The 27,443-nt window shown below is 43.2% G+C and overlaps 2 protein-coding genes across 2 annotated transcripts in view; one reads left to right on the forward strand and one right to left on the reverse strand.

Annotated features, from left to right (window-relative positions):
* The window catches only part of pmm2 (phosphomannomutase 2), a 16,127-nt gene extending 4,826 nt beyond the window's left edge, over positions 1-11,301 (reverse strand). Inside the window, exons 1-4 of the mRNA XM_084338289.1 lie at positions 11,179-11,301; positions 9,323-9,434; positions 1,737-1,813; positions 777-868 (exon numbers count right to left, since the gene is read on the reverse strand). Coding sequence (XP_084194415.1) covers positions 777-868; positions 1,737-1,813; positions 9,323-9,434; positions 11,179-11,250 — 353 coding nt within the window. The 5' untranslated portion in view covers positions 11,251-11,301. The remainder of the gene's footprint in view (positions 1-776; positions 869-1,736; positions 1,814-9,322; positions 9,435-11,178) is intronic.
* Positions 11,302-14,192: 2,891 nt separating this feature from the next.
* LOC311232708 (dihydropteridine reductase-like) lies at positions 14,193-26,451 on the forward strand. Its single transcript, XM_084338284.1, has 7 exons — positions 14,193-14,419; positions 14,681-14,773; positions 16,456-16,552; positions 16,678-16,818; positions 22,485-22,593; positions 24,024-24,107; positions 25,651-26,451. The coding sequence occupies exons 1-7, from the start codon at positions 14,321-14,323 to the stop codon at positions 25,748-25,750; spliced, it is 723 nt and encodes a 240-aa protein (XP_084194410.1). The 5' UTR covers positions 14,193-14,320; the 3' UTR covers positions 25,751-26,451.
* The last annotated feature ends 992 nt before the right edge of the window (positions 26,452-27,443 follow it).

A 27,443-nucleotide genomic window follows, 5' to 3' on the forward strand; every position in this document is an offset into this window, starting at 1 on the left:
AGAATCTGTCTGTAGAACCAATGGTATTATACTGTACACATGAGGCGTTAAGAACACACGCGCACTAGTCCGTCAAGAGTTGTAAATTCGAGCTCCAACTACAAGCCTCTTTTTCTTTATCAAACATTTATATATTTAATAAGACATTATTGTGTGTTATTATGAGTTGCTTTGGAATGCATTTTTTTTTTTATTGTACTGCTTGTCGCAAATCCTGACAGAACTGATCCCGATTTGCAGCGTTGGTGGATAGCTGCAGGCTTCAGAAATAGGTCTCGAAATCCATAGCACACACCAAGAACATTTATATCAATTTGACATTTATAACTTATGATGATGAAGGTGGTAAGACAACCTTTCTCTAGGCTTTTGAAAATGTAGTCATCATGAATCTACAGTCATTTTATTTATCATCTGAATTTTATGATAAAATAGAAATATTCTGAAAGCCCACAGCCTTTTGTTTGCAACTCGATTAATTATATCAAGCAGAGGAGGGGAAAAAGCAAAGCATTTATTTACCGAACTCAAACATGCTTCACATATTTGTCTAATTATCTTCACCTATGCAACGTGAGAAAAATGTCTATTATTATAGTATGAGCAAACGAAATTCGTCTCCATCTGCCAGCACATTTGTGCTGTGTGTTCAAGCTGAGAACACTGCACGCTGTAGCTTGCGGCTCTTTTATAATCGCATATGCATATTATATGTTGAATGGTTTAAGAAAACGTGAATCCATAATGCAGCGAAGTCTGTGCGTGCGTGCGTGTACCTCTTCCTGGGTAGTTTGATCTTGGCCAAGTAGTTTAAACAGAAGTTGATGAAGTCTTGTAGGAGGTCCTCTCCCATGTATGCCTGGATGGACTGAGACATTAAACCGTGTTAGAATTATTATTATTATATCATCATTATTATATCCTTATTGTTATATTATTTTAACAATTACTACTACTACTAACTAGCTAATAATAATGCTATTACTACTAAGTAACTAAGAATACTAATACTACTAACTAACTAAGAATACTAATACTACTAACTAAGAATACTAATACTGCTAACTAACTAGCTAAGAATAATAATAACTAACTTGCTAAGAATACTATTACTGATACCTAACTAGCTAAGAATATCAGCTGATAACAATGGTGGCTGATTGATCAGAGTATCACTAACTAGCTAAGAATACTAATAACTAACTAGCTAAGAATAATAATAATACTAACTAACTAGTGTGAGGGAAATATTATAATAATAATAACTTCATTTTATATAGCGCCTTTCAAGGGACCCAAGGTCGCTTTACATAGGGGGGGGGGGGGAATAACAAAGTAACAGACAGTGGACAGACACAACATATACATATAAAGTGAGAGATTAGGGGTTAAAGGCCAAGTTGAAGAGGTGGGTTTTGAGCAGTTTTTTTTAACGAGTCCAGAGTTGGGGCGGTGCAGAGTTCTGCAGGGAGAGAGTTCCAGAGGGTGGGAGCCGCCACACTGAAAGCTCTGTCCCCGAAGGTCCGCAGTCTGGTTCGGGGGATGGAGAGCTGCTGACCAGTGTCTGTGGATCACAGGGACCGTGACTGAGTGTAGGGGGTGGAGGAGGTCAGTCAGGTACTGAGGTGCCAGAGCGTGGAGGGATGTGTAGTAACAACTAATAACGATGGTGGCTGATTGATCAGAGCATCACTATAATAAAAAATAAATAAAAAATCATTAATTAAATTAAATACCTGGATTGACAGGAGTTGTCCGTTCTTATAGGCGACCAGCCCGTTCTCAGCAAACACATAGTCCACCTTCTGGATTACTACACACACACAGACACACACACAGAGGAAGAGGAGGTATTGAGAGGAGGAGGAGCAGGTATTGAGAAGAGGGGGTACTGAGAGGAGCAGTATATGCGACGGATCGTAAGGGACTCCTCTGCGTTGTGTATTAAATGCCGATGCCCCGAGGGAGAGTCGAACCCGGGTCTCCCGCTCCGCGGGCGACAACATAGACCGCTGCACTAAGAGGTGAAGTCACTCCTGGGTACCGTGTCTATGCGTCTTTTAATTAACCCTGTTATGGGGAAGTGAGTTCGACTCGCAGCCCGCTTACTGCCACAGTCACTTCTCAACACGCACGTTCATCGTGACGGTGGATATTACTCACGGACCTTCGTCACACATAGCAGAGACAGAGACAGAGATGAGTAACCTTTAGCAGGGAGAGCAGAGGAAAGGTCATGGGACTCATATGAACCAGAACATAACTACCATCTGGAGCTTAGATCGTCTGTCTGTAGACAAGTGTTTCTCAACTGGTGGGTCGCGACCCAAAAGTGGGTCGCGGGGCCATCTTGAGTGGGTCGCGGATGTGTGTAATATATTTTTTTTTTTTTTATTAAAATAAATACATTTTTTATATATATATAATTTTTTTTTTTCACTATCTATCTTTGTGAAAGTGGCTTCTCAGCTCTGGTCCAGCTGAAGACAAATCAGGGGAACAGATTGGACATTGAGCATGACCTCAGAGTTGCTTTGTCTACCATCACCCCAGACTTTGAGACTCTTGTCAGGAGCAAACAACATCCCCAGTTATCCCATTAGTTCCCTGGGATGTTAAGCTAAGAAGTCTGCTAAGAAGCATAATTATTTATTATTATTATTATAATTTTATTTCATTGTGTTTTTAGCCCTAGTTGCACTTTTGTTGCAACCCCAGTTATCCCATTAGTTCCCCCAAACTTAGGTCTGTTATGTTAAGCGAAGAAATCTGCTAAGAAGCATAATTATTTATTATTATTTGATTTCATTGGGTTTTTAGCAATAGTTGCACTTTTGTTGCGCTTTTTTGTGTTTATTTCATGTTTTGAAAGATTGCGTATTACTGCAAAAAATAAATGTTTAACATAAATCATAGTGGTTAAAAATGTTGGGTCACGACTTAATGACTAAGGAAAATGTTGGGTCCCGAGGCTAGACCAGTTGAGAACCACTGCCTAATGCTGCTGATATCAGGAGCTTTAGAGAGTCTGTCTGTAGACTAATGCTGCTGATATCTGGAGCTTTAGTGAGTCTGTCTGTAGACTAATGCTGCTGATATCTGGAGCTTTAGTGAGTCTGTCTGTAGACTAATGCTGCTGATATCTGGAGCTTTAGAGAGTCTGTCTGTAGACTAATGCTGCTGATATCTGGAGCTTTAGTGAGTCTGTCTGTAGACTAATGCTGCTGATATCTGGAGCTTTAGATCGTCTGTCTGTAGACTAATGCTGCTGATATCTGGAGCTTTAGTGAGTCTGTCTGTAGACTAATGCTGCTGATATCTGGAGCTTTAGTGAGTCTGTCTGTAGACTAATGCTGCTGATATCTGGAGCTTTAGTGAGTCTGTCTGTAGACTAATGCTGCTGATATCTGGAGCTTTAGAGAGTCTGTCTGTAGACTAATGCTGCTGATATCTGGAGCTTTAGTGAGTCTGTCTGTAGACTAATGCTGCTGATATCTGGAGCTTTAGTGAGTCTGTCTGTAGACTAATGCTGCTGATATCTGGAGCTTTAGAGAGTCTGTCTGTAGACTAATGCTGCCGATATCTGGAGCTTTAGATCGAGTCTGTGTGTAGACTAATGCTGCTGATATCTGGAGCTTTAGTGAGAGTCTGTCTGTAGACTAATGCTGCTGATATCTGGAGCTTTAGAGAGTCTGTCTGTAGACTAATGCTGCTGATATCTGGAGCTTTAGATCGTCTGTCTGTAGACTAATGCTGCTGATATCTGGAGCTTTAGAGAGTCTGTCTGTAGACTAATGCTGCTGATATCTGGAGCTTTAGATCGTCTGTCTGTAGACTAATGCTGCTGATATCTGGAGCTTTAGATCGTCTGTCTGTAGACTAATGCTGCTGATATCTGGAGCTTTAGATCGTCTGTCTGTAGACTAATGCTGCTGATATCTGGAGCTTTAGTGAGTCTGTCTGTAGACTAATGCTGCTGATATCTGGAGCTTTAGAGAGTCTGTCTGTAGACTAATGCTGCTGATATCTGGAGCTTTAGATCGTCTGTCTGTAGACTAATGCTGCTGATATCTGGAGCTTTAGAGAGTCTGTCTGTAGACTAATGCTGCTGATATCTGGAGCTTTAGATCGTCTGTCTGTAGACTAATGCTGCTGATATCTGGAGCTTTAGATCGTCTGTCTGTAGACTAATGCTGCTGATATCTGGAGCTTTAGATCGTCTGTCTGTAGACTAATGCTGCTGATATCTGGAGCTTTAGATCGTCTGTCTGTAGACTAATGCTGCTGATATCTGGAGCTTTAGATCGAGTCTGTCTGTAGACTAATGCTGCTGATATCTGGAGCTTTAGAGAGTCTGTCTGTAGACTAATGCTGCTGATATCTGGAGCTTTAGTGAGTCCGTCTGTAGACTAATGCTGCTGATATCTGGAGCTTTAGAGAGTCTGTCTGTAGACTAATGCTGCTGATATCTGGAGCTTTAGAGAGTCTGTCTGTAGACTAATGCTGCCGATATCTGGAGCTTTAGTGAGTCTGTCTGTAGACTAATGCTGCCGATATCTGGAGCTTTAGTGAGTCTGTCTGTAGACTAATGCTGCTGATATCTGGAGCTTTAGAGAGAGTCTGTCTGTAGACTAATGCTGCTGATATCTGGAGCTTTAGAGAGAGTCTGTCTGTAGACTAATGCTGCTGATATCTGGAGCTTTAGTGAGTCCGTCTGTAGACTAATGCTGCTGATATCTGGAGCTTTAGAGAGTCTGTCTGTAGACTAATGCTGCCGATATCTGGAGCTTTAGTGAGTCTGTCTGTAGACTAATGCTGCCGATATCTGGAGCTTTAGTGAGTCTGTCTGTAGACTAATGCTGCTGATATCTGGAGCTTTAGGGAGTCTGTCTGTAGACTAATGCTGCTGATATCTGGAGCTTTAGAGAGTCTGTCTGTAGACTAATGCTGCTGATATCTGGAGCTTTAGAGTGAGTCCGTCTGTAGACTAATGCTGCTGATATCTGGAGCTTAGATCGTCTGTCTGTAGACCAGTGTTTCTCAACTGGTGGGTCGCGACCCAAAAGTGGGTCGCGGGGCCATCTTGAGTGGGTCGCGGATGTGTGTAATATATATATTTTTTTTTATTAAAAGAAATATATATATTTTTTTATATATATATATATATATATATAATTTTTTTTTGCACTACCTATCTTTGTGAAAGTGGCTTCTCAGCTCTGGTCCAGCTGAAGACAGAGCAGAGGAACAGATTGGACATTGAGCATAACCTCCGAGTTGCTTTGTCTACCATCACCCCAGACTTTGAGACTTGTCAGGAGCAAACATCATCCCCAGTTATCCCATTAGTTCCCTGGGATGTTAAGCTAAGAAGTCTGCTAAGAAGCATAATTATTTATTATTATTATTATTATTTTATTTCATTGTGTTTTTAGCCCTAGTTGCACTTTTGTTGCAACCCCAGTTATCCCATTAGTTCCCCCAAACTTAGGTCTGTTATGTTAAGCGAAGAAATCTGCTAAGAAGCATAATTATTTATTATTATTTGATTTCATTGGGTTTTTAGCAATAGTTGCACTTTTGTTGTGCTTTTTTGTGTTTATTTCATGTTTTGAAAGATTGCGTATTACTGCAAAAAATAAATGTTTAACATAAATCATAGTGGTTAAAAATGTTGGGTCGCGACTTAATGACTAAGGAAAATGTTGGGTCCCGAGGCTAGACCAGTTGAGAACCACTGCTGTAGACTAATGCTGCCGATATCTGGAGCTTTAGAGAGTCTGTCTGTAGACTAATGCTGCCGATATCTGGAGCTTTAGTGAGTCCGTCTGTAGACTAATGCTGCTGATATCTGGAGCTTTAGTGAGTCTGTCTGTAGACTAATGCTGCTGATATCTGGAGCTTTAGAGAGTCCGTCTGTAGACTAATGCTGCTGATATCTGGAGCTTTAGTGAGTCTGTCTGTAGACTAATGCTGCTGATATCTGGAGCTTTAGTGAGTCCGTCTGTAGACTAATGCTGCTGATATCTGGAGCTTTAGAGAGTCTGTCTGTAGACTAATGCTGCCGATATCTGGAGCTTTAGAGAGTCTGTCTGTAGACTAATGCTGGTGATATCTGGAGCTTTAGATCGTCTGTCTGTAGACTAATGCTGGTGATATCTGGAGCTTTAGAGAGTCTGTCTGTAGACTAATGCTGGTGATATCTGGAGCTTTAGAGAGTCTGTCTGTAGACTAATGCTGCTGATATCTGGAGCTTTAGTGAGTCTGTCTGTAGACTAATGCTGCTGATATCTGGAGCTTTAGTGAGTCTGTCTGTAGACTAATGCTGCTGATATCTGGAGCTTTAGAGAGAGTCTGTCTGTAGACTAATGCTGCTGATATCTGGAGCTTTAGTGAGTCTGTCTGTAGACTAATGCTGCTGATATCTGGAGCTTTAGTGAGTCTGTCTGTAGACTAATGCTGCTGATATCTGGAGCTTTAGATCGAGTCTGTCTGTAGACTAATGCTGCTGATATCTGGAGCTTTAGAGAGTCTGTCTGTAGACTAATGCTGCCGATATCTGGAGCTTTAGTGAGTCTGTCTGTAGACTAATGCTGCGGATATCTGGAGCTTTAGTGAGAGTCTGTCTGTAGACTAATGCTGCTGATATCTGGAGCTTTAGTGAGTCTGTCTGTAGACTAATGCTGCTGATATCTGGAGCTTTAGAGAGTCTGTCTGTAGACTAATGCTGCTGATATCTGGAGCTTTAGTGAGTCTGTCTGTAGACTAATGCTGCTGATATCTGGAGCTTTAGTGAGTCTGTCTGTAGACTAATGCTGCCGATATCTGGAGCTTTAGAGAGAGTCTGTCTGTAGACTAATGCTGCAGATATCTGGAGCTTTAGATCGAGTCTGTCTGTAGACTAATGCTGCAGATATCTGGAGCTTTAGAGAGTCTGTCTGTAGACTAATGCTGCAGATATCTGGAGCTTTAGTGAGTCTGTCTGTAGACTAATGCTGCTGATATCTGGAGCTTTAGTGAGTCTGTCTGTAGACTAATGCTGCCGATATCTGGAGCTTTAGTGAGAGTCTGTCTGTAGACTAATGCTGCAGATATCTGGAGCTTTAGTGAGTCTGTCTGTAGACTAATGCTGCTGATATCTGGAGCTTTAGTGAGAGTCTGTCTGTAGACTAATGCTGCAGATATCTGGAGCTTTAGAGAGTCTGTCTGTAGACTAATGCTGCTGATATCTGGAGCTTTAGATCGAGTCTGTCTGTAGACTAATGCTGCTGATATCTGGAGCTTTAGTGAGAGTCTGTCTGTAGACTAATGCTGCAGATATCTGGAGCTTTAGAGAGTCTGTCTGTAGACTAATGCTGCTGATATCTGGAGCTTTAGATCGAGTCTGTCTGTAGACTAATGCTGCTGATAGCCGTCTCTGATATGAACTCACCAGAAACCTGCTGTTAGTGACTTCAAACAACAAGTAGTTTCTGTTGTAATACTACAGTAGCCAGGCTGTGTTTCTGTTGTAATACAGTAGCCAGGCTGTGTTTCTATGAATTAAGTTTAATTAAAATATTTTAATCTCATTATTTGATTGGTGGATTTTAAATGAAGCATTATAAATATGCGTGTCTGTGTATCTCAGTCTATCTGGGTGTGTATAGGTGTGTCTATTAGTGCATGAATGCTGTAATGAGTGAGTGTGTGTGTGTGTGTGTGTGTGTGTGTGTGTGTGTGTGTGTGTGTGATTCATCGCCCTCATCATGAAACTTGAAGCAGTCAGACAGATAGCCCTGGTCAAAGTTCAGCACCTATTCTCAAATGTACATATTCCTCGCAAAATTCTTTGCGAGATGAACAATAAAACCGTACAGATGGTGAGACAATGGACTGGACTGAACACTCACTCAACACGGGACATCATATTCCATACCATGCGGAGGGGCGGCCTGGGTGTTCCCAACTTTGAATGGACGTACATTGCCACGAGACTCAGTCATCTTCTCAACATGCTGAACAGTGACGACCAGCACGTCAGAGAGCAGCCAGAGCCTCTCTGTTCTTAGACCTGCAGAGACGCACGGTCCCCCTGGCGTGTGGGTCGGATCCAAACTTCCTGGGTTACAAGAAGAAAGCAAGTGGAAAGCTGGACAGCCGCGCCCCCGGATTCGGGATGTGGTCTGACTGGCCAGACCTGAATGACCTATGCGGCTGGTCCAACGTGGCCCTGGAGTGGGTGGGGCCGGACTCGGATGCTGTTAATGTTTCTGAGGAGATCATCTCTGACCCTACCATCTCCGTGAAGGCCACCATTGACATCTGTGGAACGTGGCATGAACTGCCACTTACCAATGCCCGTGGCCATCTCATGTCGGCACAACAACAACGTCAACACTGGACTGAGCTTAAACTGCAAGGGAAGCTTGCCCGTCTCCCTGCCGCTGACCACTCTGTCTCGCATGCAGTTTTAAAAAAAATGTGCTATTGATGAGAGCATCATCATTTTTACTTTAAAAGCTAGGCTACAGGTTTTACCATCGAAGCTCAACCTTTCCATCTGGTTCCCTGGCAGTCATAGCCCACACTGCATACACCATGGTCACGAACAGACAACAGAAACCATGTCTCACATCCTCAATGGTTGTCATGCATACAAAGGGCTCTACATTTGTAGGCATGATAGGATCGTGGATCTGATTGCAGACAGTGTCAGTTCCACACTCGGGTCACCTGCAACATATAAGCTGTATAAACACACCAGTGTGAAGCCATGTAGGTTCAATCTGTGTAGTGACAACTCACTGTTCTGATATTTCAGCAAACACCCCCGATGTTGTAGTTGTTAATGAGAATAACAGAGAGGTTCTGATCCTAGAAGTTGGCTGTACGTTTGACTACAGTCTAGAGAGGAAGCCTTTACAACCAAAATGTTAAAGTATCAACTGCATATACCATATCACAACTCGGCTACAACTGTAAACTTTTAGTCTTCATATTTGGAAGCCTGGGTCATGTCCATAAGTTGGGTGTTAGAGGCCTTCAGATGGCCGGTCTTCCGAAGAGAAGAGCCAAACAATTAGCAAGATATTGCTCAGCATCAGCAATTATTGGCAGCCGCGCAATTTGGAGAAGACGCTGCTATCTGTACCCATGAGCTGTGTGTAGATTGTCAGGTTCATCATCCATGTGTGTGTAACTTTGGTTGCCATTGTCAATTTGGGCACGAATGTATCAGAATAACCCACAATGTACAAGTGCACTGATAATATTTGTGTCCTTTAAACATCGTCTTTATGTGCACATAAATAAAGATTCTAAATGTGTGTGTGTGTCTTACTGTCGTCTCCTAGTTGTTCTTTGATCTTGACGAGGTCAGACCCGCCCACCACTCCGACCCGAACCTGGCTCTTCAACCTCTGTAGAAGCTCGGCCATTTCTGGAGTCACACGCTAAAAACACACACACACACACACATACGTTATATGAATATGCAGAATCAAACACAAATAGAATTCGGTTGAAAGCCGCCCAATTAAAACACACTTCTTCAATCAATATCTGAAATAGAAAATAAATAAATAAAAGAAAACGACTAATCTTCTTACTGTCTTTTATTATTATGTACTTTGCTACAAAGTAATCTACTGTGACTATACTACTACCTGGCTTCTATGCTAATATTTTATATTGTGACGTATATTGTTTTTGCCACAATGACTCAACTACACAGAGCTACATGACTGAAGTGATATGAGTGAGAGTGTATGTGTGTGTGTATGTGAGATTGTGTGTGTGTGTGTGTACTGTGTAGTGGGAATGAAGTGAGGTGATTGTTTGTAATGTACTTCTTTTTGTGTCATGTGTTTAACAGCAGGGCTCTCTCTCGTTCTCTGTGTCTCTCTCTCCTTCCCTCCCTCTCTCTCATTCTGTCTCTTTCTCTCTCGTTCTTTATGTGTATGTCTCTCTCTCTCTATCCTCTCTCTCGTCTCTCTCCTCCTCCTCTTTGTGTCTCTCGCTCATGAATACATAGTACTGGCATGACAGGAAAAACGAGAGTCACGTTACCACAAAAACAACAATGCAATTGTGACGTTGTGGCTAAATTAACCAACAACAACAACAACAGCAGGAACAGCCAATATGTGGACTGGAAGTCTCTCTCCCACTAGCCCCTTTCGTGACTGTGATGCACCAAGTGAATACACAGTCCCTTATTCCACCATGTAAAATCCCTACAATTAAGTCTGTCTCGCTGTTCTCTATCAAAACGCTTCTCGTACAAGTATCGCAGAGACATGTCAAAGGTACTCACGGTTGCACGAGGGTTTCGGACAGACAAACGCTAGGGTTTGAGAAAGCTCTGCATTGCTAATAATAAACATTTTAAATCATTTTTTATAAACTGGTCAACACTGCTTTATTTACGGCGTTGGGTGCCTGATGGGCCTGCACTATGATCTAAAGTAAAGAAATTCAAACAGTGAAGTACAGAATGCTGCTTTTTTTTTTAGTGAGTGAGAAATTAGTTCTTCAAGTTGAAGAACTCATTTCTCACTCACTCAAAAAAAAGCTGCATTCTGTACTTCACTGTTTGAATTTTGTAATGTTGTACTTTAGCACAGCGCAGGCGCATCAGGCAGCCAGACCCGGAAATAAAGCCGTTTTGAGCAGTGTTGACCAGTTTATAAAGGATATTTAAAATGTTTATTATTAGCAACGCCGAGCTTTCAACCCCTAGCGTTTGTCTGTCCGACACCCTCGTGCAACTGTGAGTACCTTTGACATGTCTCTGCGATACTTGTACGAGAAGCGTTTTGATAGAGAACAGCGAGACGGACTTTTACATGGTGGAATACGGGGCTGTGCATTCTCGAAGACACTCTGACGTCACGAGACCGCCGCCATCTTGGTATTGGGGAAACAAACGGATTTCTACGATCAAATGTAATGCGTTGAGCTCCGTTTTTATTACATATTTTATCATATTCTTGTTCATTTCATAACCTTTTCATATCATTTGTTTTGAAAATAGTGAGGCCAACATGGCATTTCACTATTTCGAAAGCCTTTCTGGTGATTCTAAGTGCATGTTGTTCCCCCCCCAAGCTACATGCACTTAGACAGAAAGTTAAACAGACAGGAAGTTTACTTCGAGAATTCACTCGTTGCGTCACAGTCACGTCACTCTCCTACCTGTCTCGCGGCTGTCAGCGTGCCGTCCACGTCGAAGAGACAGAGCGTGCTGCTGTCCACGCTGTCACTCATGTCTCCTTTCTTTTCTCTCTCTCTCTCGACCTATATGTTGTTGTTTTGTCGTCGCACGCGGAAGTGACTTGGAGACGGGGCAACGTCATCTCTTCCGTGTCACTGGTCAGCGTGTCGAGACCAAGAGTACCTCTGATTGGTTGTTGAACGCGGAAACGTTCGCCTCTGCGCTGTTCTTCTTCCTCGTCATTGGTTTGTGGCAAGCTGGACCATAGATATATATAGAACACTATAATTATATATCTATGAGCTGGACACTCCCAGGGCATAACTGCTGCCATTTGATTGATTGATTGAAAACTTTATTAACAGATTGCAGAATGGGGTACAATACAGTACGGCTCAATACGCACAATTGTTAAGGGGATGCAGACCAGAGAAAGACTTTCGTCTTGTTTACATCAGGGTCCCCCATTTTCAATTCATAGTGACATTTATGACATACACGACACAGCACAGCACAGCAGATATGTTTTTGAACTGTGTTGTTGTTGCTCTGTTTGGTTTCCACTTGTGTGAATGAATGAATGAAAACTTTATTTAACAGATTGCAGAATGGGTACAATACAGTACGGCTCAATACACACAATTGTTAAGGGGATGCAGCAGACCTGAGAAAGACGTTTGTCTTGTTTCCATCAGGGTCCCCCATTTTCAATTCATATAGACATTTATGACATACACAACATACATGACATTTATGGCATAGGGACATATAGGTATTTAGTACTGATACATTTGTGACATAAACGGTATTCAAATATACAGTACTGTTACCCCTAGATCCTGACAGAGTATATACATATGATGGGGAGGGGACTGTACATTAGGAGGGGGTGGGTGGGTGGGAGAGAAATATACATACGGCGGGGAGGGAATATATACATGCAGTGGTGAGGAGACTGTCTATTAGGAGGTGGTGGGGGTTTTGGGCATTTATGGTGGCCAGTTTCGAATTGCAGCCTCCCGTAGGTGCTCTTTAAGAGCGGTTTTGAATGTGGGTAGGGATTCACATTCCTTTACAGCTTTGGGTAGGGCGTTCCACATTGATGTGGCATAATTGCGAAACGTATTTAGTCCCTTGTTTGAGCCGAATCTGGGTTTAACATGATTTGTTGAGCTTCCTCTGGTGTAGTGGTTGTGGTATTCACTGACCTTTGGGAAGTATTTTGACATGTACATGGGTACCTTAGTCGTATAGTGTATCTTGTAGACCAGGCCCATTGCAAGTTGCTGTACTCTGTCGTCTACTCTAAGCCATCCTAGGTTGTCAAAGTGGGCAGGGGTGAGGTGGGTTCTGGGGGTAAGGTCAAGTAGTAGTCTGACCAGTTTGTTTTGTGATGTTTGTTGTAATTTTGTTTTAAGCGCCTTTGAGGTGCTTTGGTACCATGAGGTGCAAGCATAGTCGTAGTACCCCTGAATGAGTGCTCCTGCCAGAGTCTTCAGGGTATTCTTGTTTACCAGAGAGGAGATCCGGTACAAGAATCTAGTTCGTTGGTTGACTTTTTTTATTACATTGGATGCCATTTTGTCACAGGAAAGATTTGCCTCTAGGATGGAACCCAGGTAGGTAATTTCATCTTTCCTTGTGATAATATTGTCACCCACTGTAACTGAGAAGCCGTCGGTCTTGCTGAGTTTGTTATTTGAACCGAAGAGAATGGACTCTGTTTTGCCCATGTGTAATGATAGATTGTTATCAGCGAGCCATATGCAGATTTTGCCGAGTTCCGAGCTGAGGGTTTTTTCAATCTGCAACTTGTTCTTGTCAGAGACCAGCAGGGCTGAGTCGTCCGCAAACAGGAACAAGTTGCAGTCACAGGCTGACGACATGTCATTTGCATAAATTAGGAAGAGTAGCGGTCCTAGTATGCTGTTGTTGTATAGTCCGTTCCTCAAAGCTGCCCCACAAACTGAAATGCACCTGCTTTTAAGAGAGGTGCAGATACAGCTGGATATTTTAAGTTACAAATCACAACTTCCCAATCTGTCTATGAACATGGTACATAATTACAATTTATATTAATCATGACTAAATATTTGATTAACTACATATCATGTGCAGAAACGAAACAACAAACCTCTTTCTTTACCATCATCGTCTCAATGACAGAGGCCACATGCTGCTGATCACATTTACATTTAGCTGACACGCTTTTATCCAAAGTTCTGTACGACAACAAGTCAGCAGGAAGGGTACAACTCTTACAGCGGACTAACAATGATCATCAAACAGTGCTGAAACTTGTGTGCTGCAGACAGTGTTCAGTGCAGAGTAGTAGAGACATATTAGTATAGTAGGAAGAGTGCATGATAGTATAATACAGTAAGAACAAGGTTAGTGTTTTTTGATTATGGTGTCAGATTAATCTACCTTGACAAAAAGGAGGGAGGTCTGGTTTAGTATGCAAGTTTGTATGTAAGAATTGTGATTATAATTATAATTATTATTATAATAATAATAATTATAATTATAATTATAATTATTGTTATTATTATTATTATTATTATTATTATTATTATTATTATTATTATTATTATTATTATTATTATTATTATTATTATTATTATTATTATTATTATCATCATCATTTTCCCATTCTGCCTGCTTTACAAAAAGCAGATTTTTTAACTCCAAATAGGAAATCCAGTTACAAACGTAACGTGTAATTTGAATCTTAACATTGTTCACACAAACCTCATTCTTATAGAATAATTTCCTCTGGCTTTTTAATCACACGCATGTGGAAAATAATTAGTAAAAAGAAAAGAAAAGATATCCAGTAGAGGGCAGTAATGCACCAATTAATGCCAACCGCCAGAAAACACAGAGAAGAATTAATCAATCAGTCACTCTGTTGTGTCTCCAGTAGAGGGCGCCGGCGGCGATGCAACACAATGCTGCCAACCGGACGTTAAACTCAACAGAAGAAGAAGAAGTCGCTCATGCTTACAGTAGATAGAAGCTCAAAGTCCCACCGCAGAGCAGGTTATAATATACTCACAGAACTTTATTATCGCTCATTTTCTCCACGTCTGTGGTCTTTCAAGGTCTTTTATTAACAACAACATGGCTGCTGCTGCTGCTGAAGCTCGTAGAGTTATTGTTTATGGTGGACAAGGGGCGTTAGGGGCGACGTGTGTCCACTACTTCAAATCCAAGAGCTGGGTGAGACAGTTAGCTTTATTATTAACACTTTATTAACACTTTAACATGATGCATTGCTGATGATGATGTTACTCAATATTATACATTAGTGTTGTATCACGTGGCTCCAGAATGGCTGATATTCCATATACATGTAATTTGTTGGATCATCATGGCTGTGTCTATCTCTCTCTGTCTCTCTCTGTCTGTGTCTCTCTCTCTCTCTCTCTCTCTCTCTCTCTCTCTCTCTCTCTCTCTCTCTCTCTCTCTCTCTCTCTCTAGTGGGTAGTCTGTGTGGACTTGGCTTGTAATGATGAGGCGAGTGCCAATGTTGTTGTCAAACCCTCCGAGTCCCTCAGTGAGCAGGCTGAGCAGGTAACACACACACACACACACACACACACACACACACACACACACACACACTCTAATTGTTTTATTTCAGTGGTATTGATTGATTGAAACTTTTATTAACACGACTGCTTGCACCTCATGGTACCAAAGCACCTCAAAGGTGCTAAAAACAAGGCTACAATCATCACAAAACAAACTGGTCAGACTACTGCTTGACCTTAAATGTATAGATGTAGCAGTACTGTCTATGTCCTGATGAATTGAAAATGGGGGACCCTGATGTAAACAAGACAAAAGTCTTTCTCTGGTCTGCATCCCCTTTACACATTGAGCACTCATTCAAGGGTACTACGACTATGCTTGCACCTCATGGTACCAAAGCACCTCAAAGGCGCTAAAAACAAAATTACAAACATCTCAAAACAAACTGGTCAGACTACTGCTTGACCTGACTCCTAGAACCCACCTCACCCCTGCCCACTTTGACAACCTAGGATGGCTTAGAGTAGACGACAGAGTACAGCAACTTGCAATGGGCCTGGTCTATAAGATACACTACACGACCAAGGTACCCATGTACATGTCAAAATACTTCCCAAAGGTCAGTGAATACCACAATCACAACACCAGAGGGAGCTCCACAAATCATGTTAAACCCAGATTTGGCTCAAACAAGGGACTAAACACGTTTCGCAATTATGCCACATCAATGTGGAACGCCCTACCCAAAGCTGTAAAGGAATGTGAATCACTACCCACTTTCAAAACCACTCTCAAAAGACACCTACTGCAATTCGAAACTGGCCCCTGTAAATGTCCTAACACAACCCCCTCCAATGTACAGTAAATGACCAAGTATGGTCTTGTCAATATTCCAATGTACAGTTTTGTTTGTACAGTTGTACAACCTCCCCCCCCCACTCCTACCCAATCCCCCCCCCCCCCCCCCAACCACCTCCAATGTACATGTACAGTCCCCCCCACCTACCCAATCCAATGTACAGTTTCTACGTCAAATGTATATACTCTTTTTTCTGGACTCTTTTTGTATCACAAACAGTACTGTATTTACAAATCTGGTATGTCATAAATGTATAGATGTAGCAGTACTGTCTATCTGTATGTCATGTATGTCATATATGTTACGATGAATTGAAAATGGGGGACCCTGATGTAAACAAGACGAAAGTCTTTCTCTGGTCTGCATCCCCTTAACAATTGTATGTATTGAGCTGTACTGTACTGTACCCATTCTGCAATCTGTTAATAAAGTTTTCAATCAATCAATCAATCAAGACTGCCACGCTTCTATCCATCAATGTATGATCACTGCCACCAGTCTAAGCCTATGGAGATGTTCACCTTCTTTGCAGGGCTATAACTTTTTAAATTGTATTGCTAAATTGACATTACTATGGCCCATTCAACATCGATTATCTATCGTTCAGGATGTAGGAACGTTATACTTTTTCATGCGGAGATCATAAAAAAAAATATATATATATACCTTTTGAAGGGGAAGAAACTACATTGGAGGGGGTGTGATGGGGGTACATTGGGCATTTACCGCGGCCAGTTTCTAGTTGCAGCCACCCGTAGGAGCTCTTTGAGAGCTGTGGGCGTTCCACATTGTTGTGGCATAATTGCGAAACGTGTTTAGTCCCTTGTTTGAGCCGATTGATGACATCACTGTGGTTTCCTAGGTAACAGCGGAGGTGGGTGCGTTGCTAGGCGATCAGAAGGTGGATGCCATCTTGTGTGTGGCAGGAGGCTGGGCGGGGGGCAGCGCCAAGGCTAAAGGTACTTTATTAAAAAACTTCACTTACTAAAGACTAATGTAAAACTAAATCTGTGAAAGACCTGTACTGTGTGTGTGTGTGTGTGTGTGTGTGTGTGTGTGTGTGTGTGTGTGTGTGTGTGTGTAGCCCTCTTTAAGAACAGTGACTTGATGTGGAAACAGAGTGTGTGGTCGTCAACCATCGCTGGTCACCTAGCAACCAAACACCTGACAGAGGGGGGGCTGCTGACCCTGACCGGAGCCAAGGCTGCCATGGAGGGGACTCCAGGTACACACACACACACACACACACACACACACACACACACACATAGAGAGAATGGATCCTGGTGCATCTGATCCATGTCTCTCTCTGTCTCTCTTTCTCTCTCTCTGTCTCCCTCTATCTCTGTCCCTCTCTCTCTCTCTCTCTCTCTCTCTCTCTCTCTCTCTCTCTCTCTCTCTCTCTCTCTCTCTCTCTCTCTCTCTCTCTCTATGTCCCTCTCTCTCTCTCTCTCTCTATATATATACATGTGCCCAGCAGTATTGTCACGGAAGTGAAATGATGGCAAATCACAATAAAAGCTTATTTTCTTTTTATAAATGTGATCTCAGTTTAATGTTTTAAGAACAACACTTATCCTGTCTTGCTAGGTTCACTGTTACAACACTTGTCTTTAGATAGATAGTAAACTTTATTGCCATTTCAACACATGGTTGATTGGGATTTGTCTTGGTGCCAGCACATACAGTACATACATTATAAAAACATACAATATAAAAACACAAGAATACATGCAATACAATCCCCACAATAAAGGTTTTACATAGTGATGCACGATATATCGGCCGCCGATATAATATCGGTATCGGTCCGATATCAAGATAGGGCCGATATGGGCCGATATTAAAAAAAAATATATATATATATATATATATATTTTTTTTTACATGTTTTGGCCTTAAATAGTTTCAAAATTTCTGAAAATAACTTACAAAAGTAAAAAAAAATATGCGTTTTATCATAAAAAAGTGTTTTCTATACAGAGATATCGACATCGGTAAATATCGGTAGCGGCCAGAACAGCAATATTAATATCGGTTATCGGTATCGGCCACAATTTTCACATCGGTGCATCACTAGTTTTACAGATTCAGATTCAGATTCAGAGTTTTTATTTGCCACATGGAATCATACAATCAGAGTTTCTTCATTACACAATCATAAATAACATTCCATGGACAAAAGGAGCAGGAAGAAGAATAAATCTTATAGTTACCTGCCCCTTATTCCTAAACTAAAGAAGTATTTTCTTAATGGTCGGCGTACAACCTAATTTATACAAATAATAATTTATACCATTATACAAGAAACTCACAATTCACAGTACAATACACAAACAATTAAAAAGAAAAAATGCTACAGTACCTCAAATAAATAGCTCAGTGTTCCAGTTTAAAGTGCATATTGCCTTAAAGTGCCTGTCGGCTGGTGCTAGCCCTTGTTGTGCAAAGTGCCTGTACATTTGTACTTGAGTTCAGGTGACGGACAGCCTCGGGATATGTACTGTTTTTAAAACGGGATGTCCTGCACCTGAGACTTTGGAGTCTTCTGCCAGAGGGAAGGGGGTTAAAGAGGTCATAAGCAGGGTGAGACGGGTCCCTGATCACCTTCTCCCCTTTCCGCCTGATTTGTGATTTGTGATCAGTGTTGACAACACTTATCCTGTCTTGCTAGGTTCAGTGTTTACAACACTTATCCTGTCTTGCTAGGTTCAGTGTTTACAACACTTATCCTGTCTTGCTAGGTTCAGTGTTTACAACACTTATCCTGTCTTGCTAGGTTCAGTGTTTACAACACTTATCCTGTCTTGCTAGGTTCAGTGTTTACAACACTTATCCTGTCTTGCTAGGTTCAGTGTTTACAACACTTATCCTGTCTTGCTAGGTTCAGTGTTATAACACTTATACTATCTTTAGGCTATGGTTACACTTACAACGTTTCATTTTCGAATTATTTCGTTTGCATGTCCAAGTTAAAAGGCAATGCCGTTTTCCTAGCGGCAACGCTCGAAGGGGGTTTTCATTTGCAAAACTCCCCGGCAACAGTGCCATGTAAAGCCAGATACGGAGCCGTTCACGCCCAACGCCCATGCGCAGTAGACACCGACGTCCGCGTGCCCTTGATATGACAGATGATGATATCACAGAGCGCTGCTAGAACAAGACTGATGAGACTGGAGGGAAAAGATCCCAATTATTTGACGCCGATCTCCTAGATCCATTTCCGGTATGGCGCAATAAACGCCGAAATCATATCGATTATTGCGTTTCGAAAGCGATCCAAATGCACTATAGTGTTTGTCTGGATCCACGTAACAAGATATGACTGCCGGAGGGATTTCCTCGATACACCAGCGCCACTTCCGGTTTTGGCGAGAGTGTAACTCGCCCGACCATCCACCAGGCAGCGGTATTGAGGCGTTGCAATCTCAGACAGGGTGCCGCTGCAGTCCGGAGGGAGGCTGGATGAATTATGAATGCCATGGCGAAAAAAACAAATATTGATCCCAAAAAACTATTTACGCCGTTGTTGGCGTTCAACGCATGGCGGGCAAAAGCGGCGTAAGTCGTTTTTGGCGACCAATGTGTTAATATAGACTATGCTTGATTTTTCCTCTTTAAATGCAGCTCTTAGCCTAAATTAAGGCTGACTGAAGATAGCCTATTCTCTTTTAAATTATTATTACAATACTTCTATTATTATTATTGTTATATAAGCTTAATTTTCGTTATCAAAGCATTCCCTCGAACGGACGGGTATGTCATATGTATGTATATATGCGTGTGTGTATATATATATATATATATATATATAATTATTTAATTTTTTTCTTTTACTCCCAGGCTACATAATAATTTCCTGGTCTCGTCAGAGACATGACTTAATTTATTTGTTATTGCCTATAGCTACATAAGAGCGGCTAGTATTATTTGATTGGATTTGATTTGATTTATTTCACTCTATAAAGTCATATATCAGGGAGTCGGGGTGATAATCTGACGCGCCCCGTAACAAGACATATCTCGCCTGACATATCTGCATGTAACTCGAGAACCGATGAACGGATTTTGAGTCGGATGGCATTCGAACGGCAACAAATATCGCTTTAATTCTGTAATTTTATATGTTCGTGAGAAATGCAGCCCCGAGCCTTCAGACGCTCACAAAGTGCCGGGATGGTAATATCACTTTAGCCAGCTGGAATGTCCGAGCGTTAAATACTCCCGTTTAAACCTAACCAATAAAAGGTAATATGTCTCGGATTTTTTTTTAACAAACATATTTATTGAATGAACACAGTACAAATGCAACGGTTACTTACAATACAAAGGCGCTTATTATATGTCCTTTTTTATCGCGCTGTATGGACGGCGTGAGCCCACGCACCTCTCTGTCTGGCTTGTGCGCGCGACAAATACCTCCTGCTCATACAGTCAGGGGACAAACGGCGTCTAACCTGACTGCATAAACGTGAAATGAAACTAAATAGTTTCGTCTCTAATGTAACCTCAGCCTTAGGTTCAGTGTGGACAACACTTATCCTGTCTTTTGGTCTTATATACTGTCTTTAGGTTCAGTGTGGACAACACCTATCCTGTCTTTTGGTCTTATATACTGTCTTTAGGTTCAGTGTGGACAACACCTATCCTGTCTTTTGGTCTTATATACTGTCTTTAGGTTCAGTGTGGACAACACTTATCCTGTCTTTTGGTCTTATATACTGTCTTTAGGTTCAGTGTGGACAACACCTATCCTGTCTGCGTTTTCCTTAATGCCAAGCAAGCAGTGCAAAAATGCTTCCGCATTCGTCACCGCACGCTAGTGCGGTAAAGCGCCCTTCTTTTCAGACAAATGCTACCGTGCGTGCACCGGCGGCGGCGTGCTCGCTCAGGTGCGTGCGTGCGCCGGCGTGCTCGCGCGAGGTGCCCGCGCATGCGCATGAGATCCCGCCTTGGTTCGACACGAGCGGAGCTCAATATATATAAGTCACCGCCCCTTATTCAGTATCTAGCAATAGCTCAATTGGCAAGGCCACATGGCTGTGGATCCTATGGCTCGTTTGCTGGCGAGTTCGAATCCCATCGAAAATATTCTTTAACGTGATTTTTTTTTAACGTGTATTCTTTCGCCGGTTAAGGTTAGGCATGGTTAAGGTTAAGGTTAAGGTTAGGCATTGTTTCGGAGTTGGTTAAGGTTAGAACGGTTAAGTTTAGGCGCTGTTAAGGAGCTGGTTAAGGTTAGAGTTTGTCAAAGAGAATGGCAATATAATTTCTATGGTTAAGGTTAGGCATGGTTAAGGTTAAGGTTAAGGTTAGGCATTGTTTCGGAGTTGGTTAAGGTTAGAACGGTTAAGTTTAGGCGTTGTTAAGGAGCTGGTTAAGGTTAGAGTTTGTCAAAGAGAATGGCAATAGACAGCCTATTTCCGCACGACCTGGGCGCTGGGCGGCGGAAAATGAAAGGCGCATTACTGCACGCCACTACGGTAAATTTTTGCACTGCTTGCTTGGCATAAAGCTACACGCATCCTGTCTTTTGGTCTTATATACTGTCTTTAGGTTCAGTGTGGACAACACTTAGACTGTCTTTTGGTCTTATATACTGTCTTTAGGTTCAGTGTGGACAACACTTATACTGTCTTTAGGTTCAGTGTGGACAACACTTATACTGTCTTTAGGTTCAGTGTGGACAACACTTATACTGTCTTTAGGTTCAGTGTGGACAACACTTATACTGTCTTTAGGTTCAGTGTGGACAACACCTATCCTGTCCTGCTAGGTTCAGTGTTTCCAACACTTACAACACTTATCTCTCTCTGTCTAGGTGTGCTAGGTCATGGTCTCTCTCTCTGTCTAGGTGTGCTAGGTCATGGTCTCTCTCTCTCTGTCTAGGTGTGCTAGGTCATGGTCTCTCTCTCTCTGTCTAGGTGTGCTAGGTCATGGTCTCTCTCTCTCTGTCTAGGTGTGCTAGGTCATGGTCTCTCTCTCTCTGTCTAGGTGTGCTAGGTCATGGTCTCTCTCTCTCTGTCTAGGTGTGCTAGGTCATGGTCTCTCTCTCTCTCTGTCTAGGTGTGCTAGGTCATGGTCTCTCTCTCTCTGTCTAGGTGTGCTAGGTCATGGTCTCTCTCTCTGTCTAGGTGTGCTAGGTCATGGTCTCTCTCTCTCTGTCTAGGTGTGCTAGGTCATGGTCTCTCTCTCTCTGTCTAGGTGTGCTAGGTCATGGTCTCTCTCTCTCTGTCTAGGTGTGCTAGGTCATGGTCTCTCTCTCTCTGTCTAGGTGTGCTAGGTCATGGTCTCTCTCTCTCTGTCTAGGTGTGCTAGGTCATGGTCTCTCTCTCTCTCTGTCTAGGTGTGCTAGGTCATGGTCTCTCTCTCTCTGTCTAGGTGTGCTAGGTCATGGTCTCTCTCTCTCTGTCTAGGTGTGCTAGGTCATGGTCTCTCTCTCTCTCTGTCTAGGTGTGCTAGGTCATGGTCTCTCTCTCTCTGTCTAGGTGTGCTAGGTCATGGTCTCTCTCTCTGTCTAGGTGTGCTAGGTCATGGTCTCTCTCTCTCTGTCTAGGTGTGCTAGGTCATGGTCTCTCTCTCTCTGTCTAGGTGTGCTAGGTCATGGTCTCTCTCTCTCTCTGTCTAGGTGTGCTAGGTCATGGTCTCTCTCTCTGTCTAGGTGTGCTAGGTCATGGTCTCTCTCTCTCTCTGTCTAGGTGTGCTAGGTCATGGTCTCTCTCTCTCTGTCTAGGTGTGCTAGGTCATGGTCTCTCTCTCTCTGTCTAGGTGTGCTAGGTCATGGTCTCTCTCTCTCTGTCTAGGTGTGCTAGGTCATGGTCTCTCTCTCTGTCTAGGTGTGCTAGGTCATGGTCTCTTTCTCTCTCTCTCTCTCTCTCTCTCTCTCTCTAGGTATGCTAGGTTATGGGATGGCCAAGGCAGCTGTCCACCAGTTGTGTCATTCACTGGGACAAAACAAGAGCGGTCTGCCAGTTGGAGCTGCTGCTGTAGCCATACTACCGTAAGATACACTGTAGCCATACTACCTTAAGACACACTGTAACCATACTACCTTAAGATACACTGTAGCCATACTACCTTAAGATACACTGTAACCATACTACCTTAAGACACACTGTAACCATACTACCTTAAGACACACTGTAACCATACTACCTTAAGACACACTGTAGCCATACTACTTTAAGATACACTGTAACCATACTACCTTAAGACACACTGTAACCATACTACCTTAAGACACACTGTAACCATACTACCTTAAGACACACTGTAGCCATACTACTTTAAGACACACTGTAACCATACTACCTTAAGACACACTGTAGCTATACTACCGTAAGACACACTGTAGCCATACTACCTTAAGATACACTGTAGCCATACTACCGTAAGATACACTGTAGCCATACTACCTTAAGACACACTGTAGCCATACTACCTTAAGACACTAGCCATACTACCTTAAGACACACTGTAACCATACTACCTTAAGACACACTTTAGCTATACTACCGTAAGACACACTGTAGCTATACTACCTTAAGACACACTGTAGCTATACTACCGTAAGACACACTGTAGCCATACTACCTTAAGACACTGTAGCCATACTACTTTAAGACACACTGTAACCATACTACCTTAAGACACACTGTAGCCATACTACCTTAAGATACACTGTAGCCATACTACCGTAAGACACACACACTAACCAAACCATACTACCTTAAGACACTGTAGCCATACTACCGTAAGACACACACACTGTAACCAAACCATACTACCTTAAGACACTGTAGCCATACTACCGTAAGACACACACTGTAACCAAACCATACTACCTTAAGACGCACTGTAGCCATACTACCGTAAGACACACACACTGTAACCAAACCATACTACCTTAAGACGCACTGTAGCCATACTACCGTAAGACACACACACTGTAACCAAACCATACTACCTTAAGACACACTGTAGCCATACTATCTTAAGACACACTGTAGCCATACTACCTTAAGACACACTGTAGCCATACTACCTTAAGACACACTGTAGCCATACTACCGTAAGACACACACACTGTAACCAAACCATACTACCTTAAGACACACTGTAGCCATACTACCGTAAGACACACACACTGTACGTGGAATGCACCTGATTGGATAAATTGCATGCTGGTGCTCTAGTGCGACACCTAGTGGCTCAATATTATCTAGCACCTTTTTAAAGAATGTATACCTCACAGCCATATAATTTTGAGATTATATATCGACTCCAGATTATATATAAACTCTAGATTATATATTAAACTAGATTATATATATATATACACCATACATATTCAACTGTAGATTGGGGCTCTGAGTGATGAAATTATGAAGTGAGTGATTGTTGTTATCTCTGTATCGTTCTTGTCGTCAGTGTTACCTTGGATACGCCCATGAACAGGAAGTCCATGCCTGATGCCGACGTCTCTTCCTGGACGCCGCTGGGCTACGTGGCAGAGTGAGTACTGTGTAGGGAGGGGGCGTGGCTCGTGAGTAATCCATTACTCTGTAGGGAGGGGGCGTGGCTCGTGAGTAATCCATTACTCTGTAGGGAGGGGGCGTGGCTCGTGAGTAATCCATTACTCTGTAGTGAGGGGGCGTGGCTTGTGAGTAATCCATTACTCTGTAGGGAGGGGGCGTGGCTCGTGAGTAATCCATTACTCTGTAGGGAGGGGGCGTGGCTCGTGAGTAATCCATTACTCTGTAGGGAGGGGGCGTGGCTCGTGAGTAATCCATTACTCTGTAGGGAGGGGGCGTGGCTCGTGAGTAATCCATTACTCTGTAGGGAGGGGGCGTGGCTCGTGAGTAATCCATTACTGTGTAGGGAGGGGGCGTGGCTCGTGAGTAATCCATTACTGTGTAGGGAGGGGGCGTGGCTCGTGAGTAATCCATTACTCTGTAGGGAGGGGGTGAGTAATCCATTACTGTGTAGGGAGGGGGTGAGTAATCCATTAGTCTGTAGGGAGGGGGTGAGTAATCCATTAGTCTGTAGGGAGGGGCTGAGTAATCCATTACTCTGTAGGGAGGGGGTGAGTAATCCATTACTGTGTAGGGAGGGGGTGAGTAATCCATTACTGTGTAGGGAGGGGGTGAGTAATCCATTACTGTGTAGGGAGGGGGTGAGTAATCCATTACTGTGTAGGGAGGGGGTGAGTAATCCATTACTCTGTAGGGAGGGGGTGAGTAATCCATTACTGTGTAGGGAGGGGCTGAGTAATCTATTACTGTGTAGGGAGGGGGTGAGTAATCTATTAGTCTGTAGGGAGGGGCTGAGTAATCCATTACTGTGTAGGGAGGGGGTGAGTAATCTATTAGTCTGTAGGGAGGGGCTGAGTAATCCATTACTGTGTAGGGAGGGGGTGAGTAATCTATTAGTCTGTAGGGAGGGGCTGAGTAATCCATTACTCTGTAGGGAGGGGCTGAGTAATCCATTACTGTGTAGGGAGGGGGTGAGTAATCCATTACTGTGTAGGGAGGGGGTGAGTAATCTATTAGTCTGTAGGGAGGGGCTGAGTAATCTATTACTCTGTAGGGAGGGGCTGAGTAATCCATTACTCTGTAGGGAGGGGCTGAGTAATCCATTACTCTGTAGGGAGGGGCTGAGTAATCCATTACTCTGTAGGGAGGGGCTGAGTAATCCATTACTGTGTAGTACATTATTTTTTAAATTAAAACCGAAGGTTCGTTCGAAAAACCCTGACGAAGTTCGAATCCCAAAAACAGGCTTCGGGGGAAACAGCCTTACTGTATATGTGACTGAGTAAAGTACATGATGTTATCGTTTTAATGAGTTGTGTTTATATACTGTAACTTAAAAGCTCATGTTCATGATGTTATACTGATCTGAAATCAGTGCCTTTTCTATGTGACTCTGGATTAGAGCATCAGCTAACGGGTGTAATTGTGTGTGTTTTTTTGTGTGTGTGTGCGCCTGTGTGTGTGCGCCTGTGTGTGCACCTGTGTGCGCTTGTGTGTGTGTGTGTGTGCGCGCCTGTGTGTAGGTTACTGTACTCCTGGGTGGTGGGAGAAGGCCGCCCCGCCTCCGGGACCCTGGTGGAGCTGCTGACCTCACAGGGCAAGACGGAGGCCACGCCCCTCTAGCTGCGTGTGTGTGTGTTTGTTTGTGTGCCTGTGTGTGTGTGTGTGTGTACTTCATATTTTGCCGTAATCACTTCTGGGTAATGTCATCATGTTTACACTAGACCTGAAACACCCCCTGTGTGTGTGAAGTGTTTTTAGCTTGTGAGCTGCTCTGACCCCTGACCCCCACACACTGGAGGCTGCTCTGACCCCTGACCTCTGACCCCCACACTGCAGGCTGCTCTGACCCCCACACTGCAGGCTGCTCTGACCTCCGACCCCCACACTGCAGGCTGCTCTGACCTCTGATCCAAAAGCTTCCAAGCTTCAATCGCTCCCACACGGTTAATCGACGCCAAAGTCACTATTCCAATGTCGTCTTTGTAGAAAATTATAGAAATAATAATAATCCAACATTCATTTTGAAAAATTTATTTTTAGGCCACAACATCCACATTTTCTTTTTGGGAAAAATGACAGTGTCCACACCAATGGTGTTTTAGAAAATCTCTCGGTCCACAGAACGATCCCACAAACACACTCTCATGAACTGACCTGATGGCTGCAGGGAGCTCTCCTGGTCCTGATGGTCCTGATGGCTGCAGGGAGCTCTCCTGGGTCCTGATGGCTGCAGGGAGCTCTCCATGGTCCTGATGGTCCTGATGGCTGCAGGGAGCTCTCCATGGTCCTGATGGCTGCAGGGAGCTCTCCTGGTCCTGATGGCTGCAGAGAGCTCTCCTGGTCCTGATGGCTGCAGGGAGCTCTCCTGGTCCTGATGGCTGCAGAGAGCTCTCCTGGTCCTGATGGCTGCAGGGAGCTCTCCATGGTCCTGATGGCTGCAGGGAGCTCTCCTGGTCCTGATGGCTGCAGAGAGCTCTCCTGGTCCTGATGGTCCTGATGGCTGCAGGGAGCTCTCCTGGTCCTGATGGCTGCAGGGAGCTCTCCTGGTCCTGATGGTCCTGATGGCTGCAGGGAGCTCTCCATGGTCCTGATGGCTGCAGGGAGCTCTCCTGGTCCTGATGGCTGCAGGGAGCTCTCCTGGTCCTGATGGCTGCAGGGAGCTCTCCATGGTCCTGATGGCTGCAGGGAGCTCTCCTCGGTCCTGATTGACCTGATGGCACCATATTGAACCTTTCACACTGAAAGAATGAAGCCTTGATTATTTCACTATTTAAATTGTGGATTCTAGGCTGAGTGAATGTGTGTAAAGTTCTTCTGGCACCAGGACACACATGGAGCAACACTTGACGGAAACGTTCTTCATCAGTGTATTGTACTAAATATGATATTGTATATGACTAAATATGATGTTGTATAGGCCTATGACTAAATATGATATTGTAAAGTACTTACTGGTTCCTAATTAAAAACAATGTGATGTGGCTACTGAAAGACCTGTCATTAATTCATTTATTATTCTTTATTGGTTAATATTTTTTATTTGAAATTGCAAAATGTTTAGTGTGTTTTTAATTTAACATTCCGTCATAACACGCTTCACACAACAACACACTTCACAGCCGGCTGTCGGCGTCACGCTGTTATTGCCACTCAACCAACACATCGGCTGAAAGCTAAAATGGCCCCCGTTTGATTGACACACCGCCGGACCTATTGCGTGCTTCCAATCACGGGTTATAAAACCAAACTGCCAACGAGCGTAACCTCGTTCCCGGCTTTATACAACGAGCGTCTTTCTGGTTTCTGGTTTCGC

Source organism: Notolepis coatsorum (assembly GCF_963971535.1).
Source record: "Notolepis coatsorum genome assembly, contig: SUPER_7_unloc_1, whole genome shotgun sequence".
Taxonomy (NCBI): domain Eukaryota; kingdom Metazoa; phylum Chordata; class Actinopteri; order Aulopiformes; family Paralepididae; genus Notolepis; species Notolepis coatsorum.

What these genes read in the sequence shown, in the direction of transcription:
- LOC311232708 (XM_084338284.1), top strand. Translation starts at nt 14,321, where the DNA reads ATGGCTGCTGCTGCTGCTGAAGCTCGTAGAGTTATTGTTTATGGTGGA. An exon ending in ACTTCAAATCCAAGAGCTGG is followed by an intron (nt 14,420 to 14,680) that starts GTGAGACAGTTA and finishes CTCTCTCTCTAG; the next exon opens with TGGGTAGTCTGTGTGGACTT. An exon ending in TCAGTGAGCAGGCTGAGCAG is followed by an intron (nt 14,774 to 16,455) that starts GTAACACACACA and finishes GTGGTTTCCTAG; the next exon opens with GTAACAGCGGAGGTGGGTGC.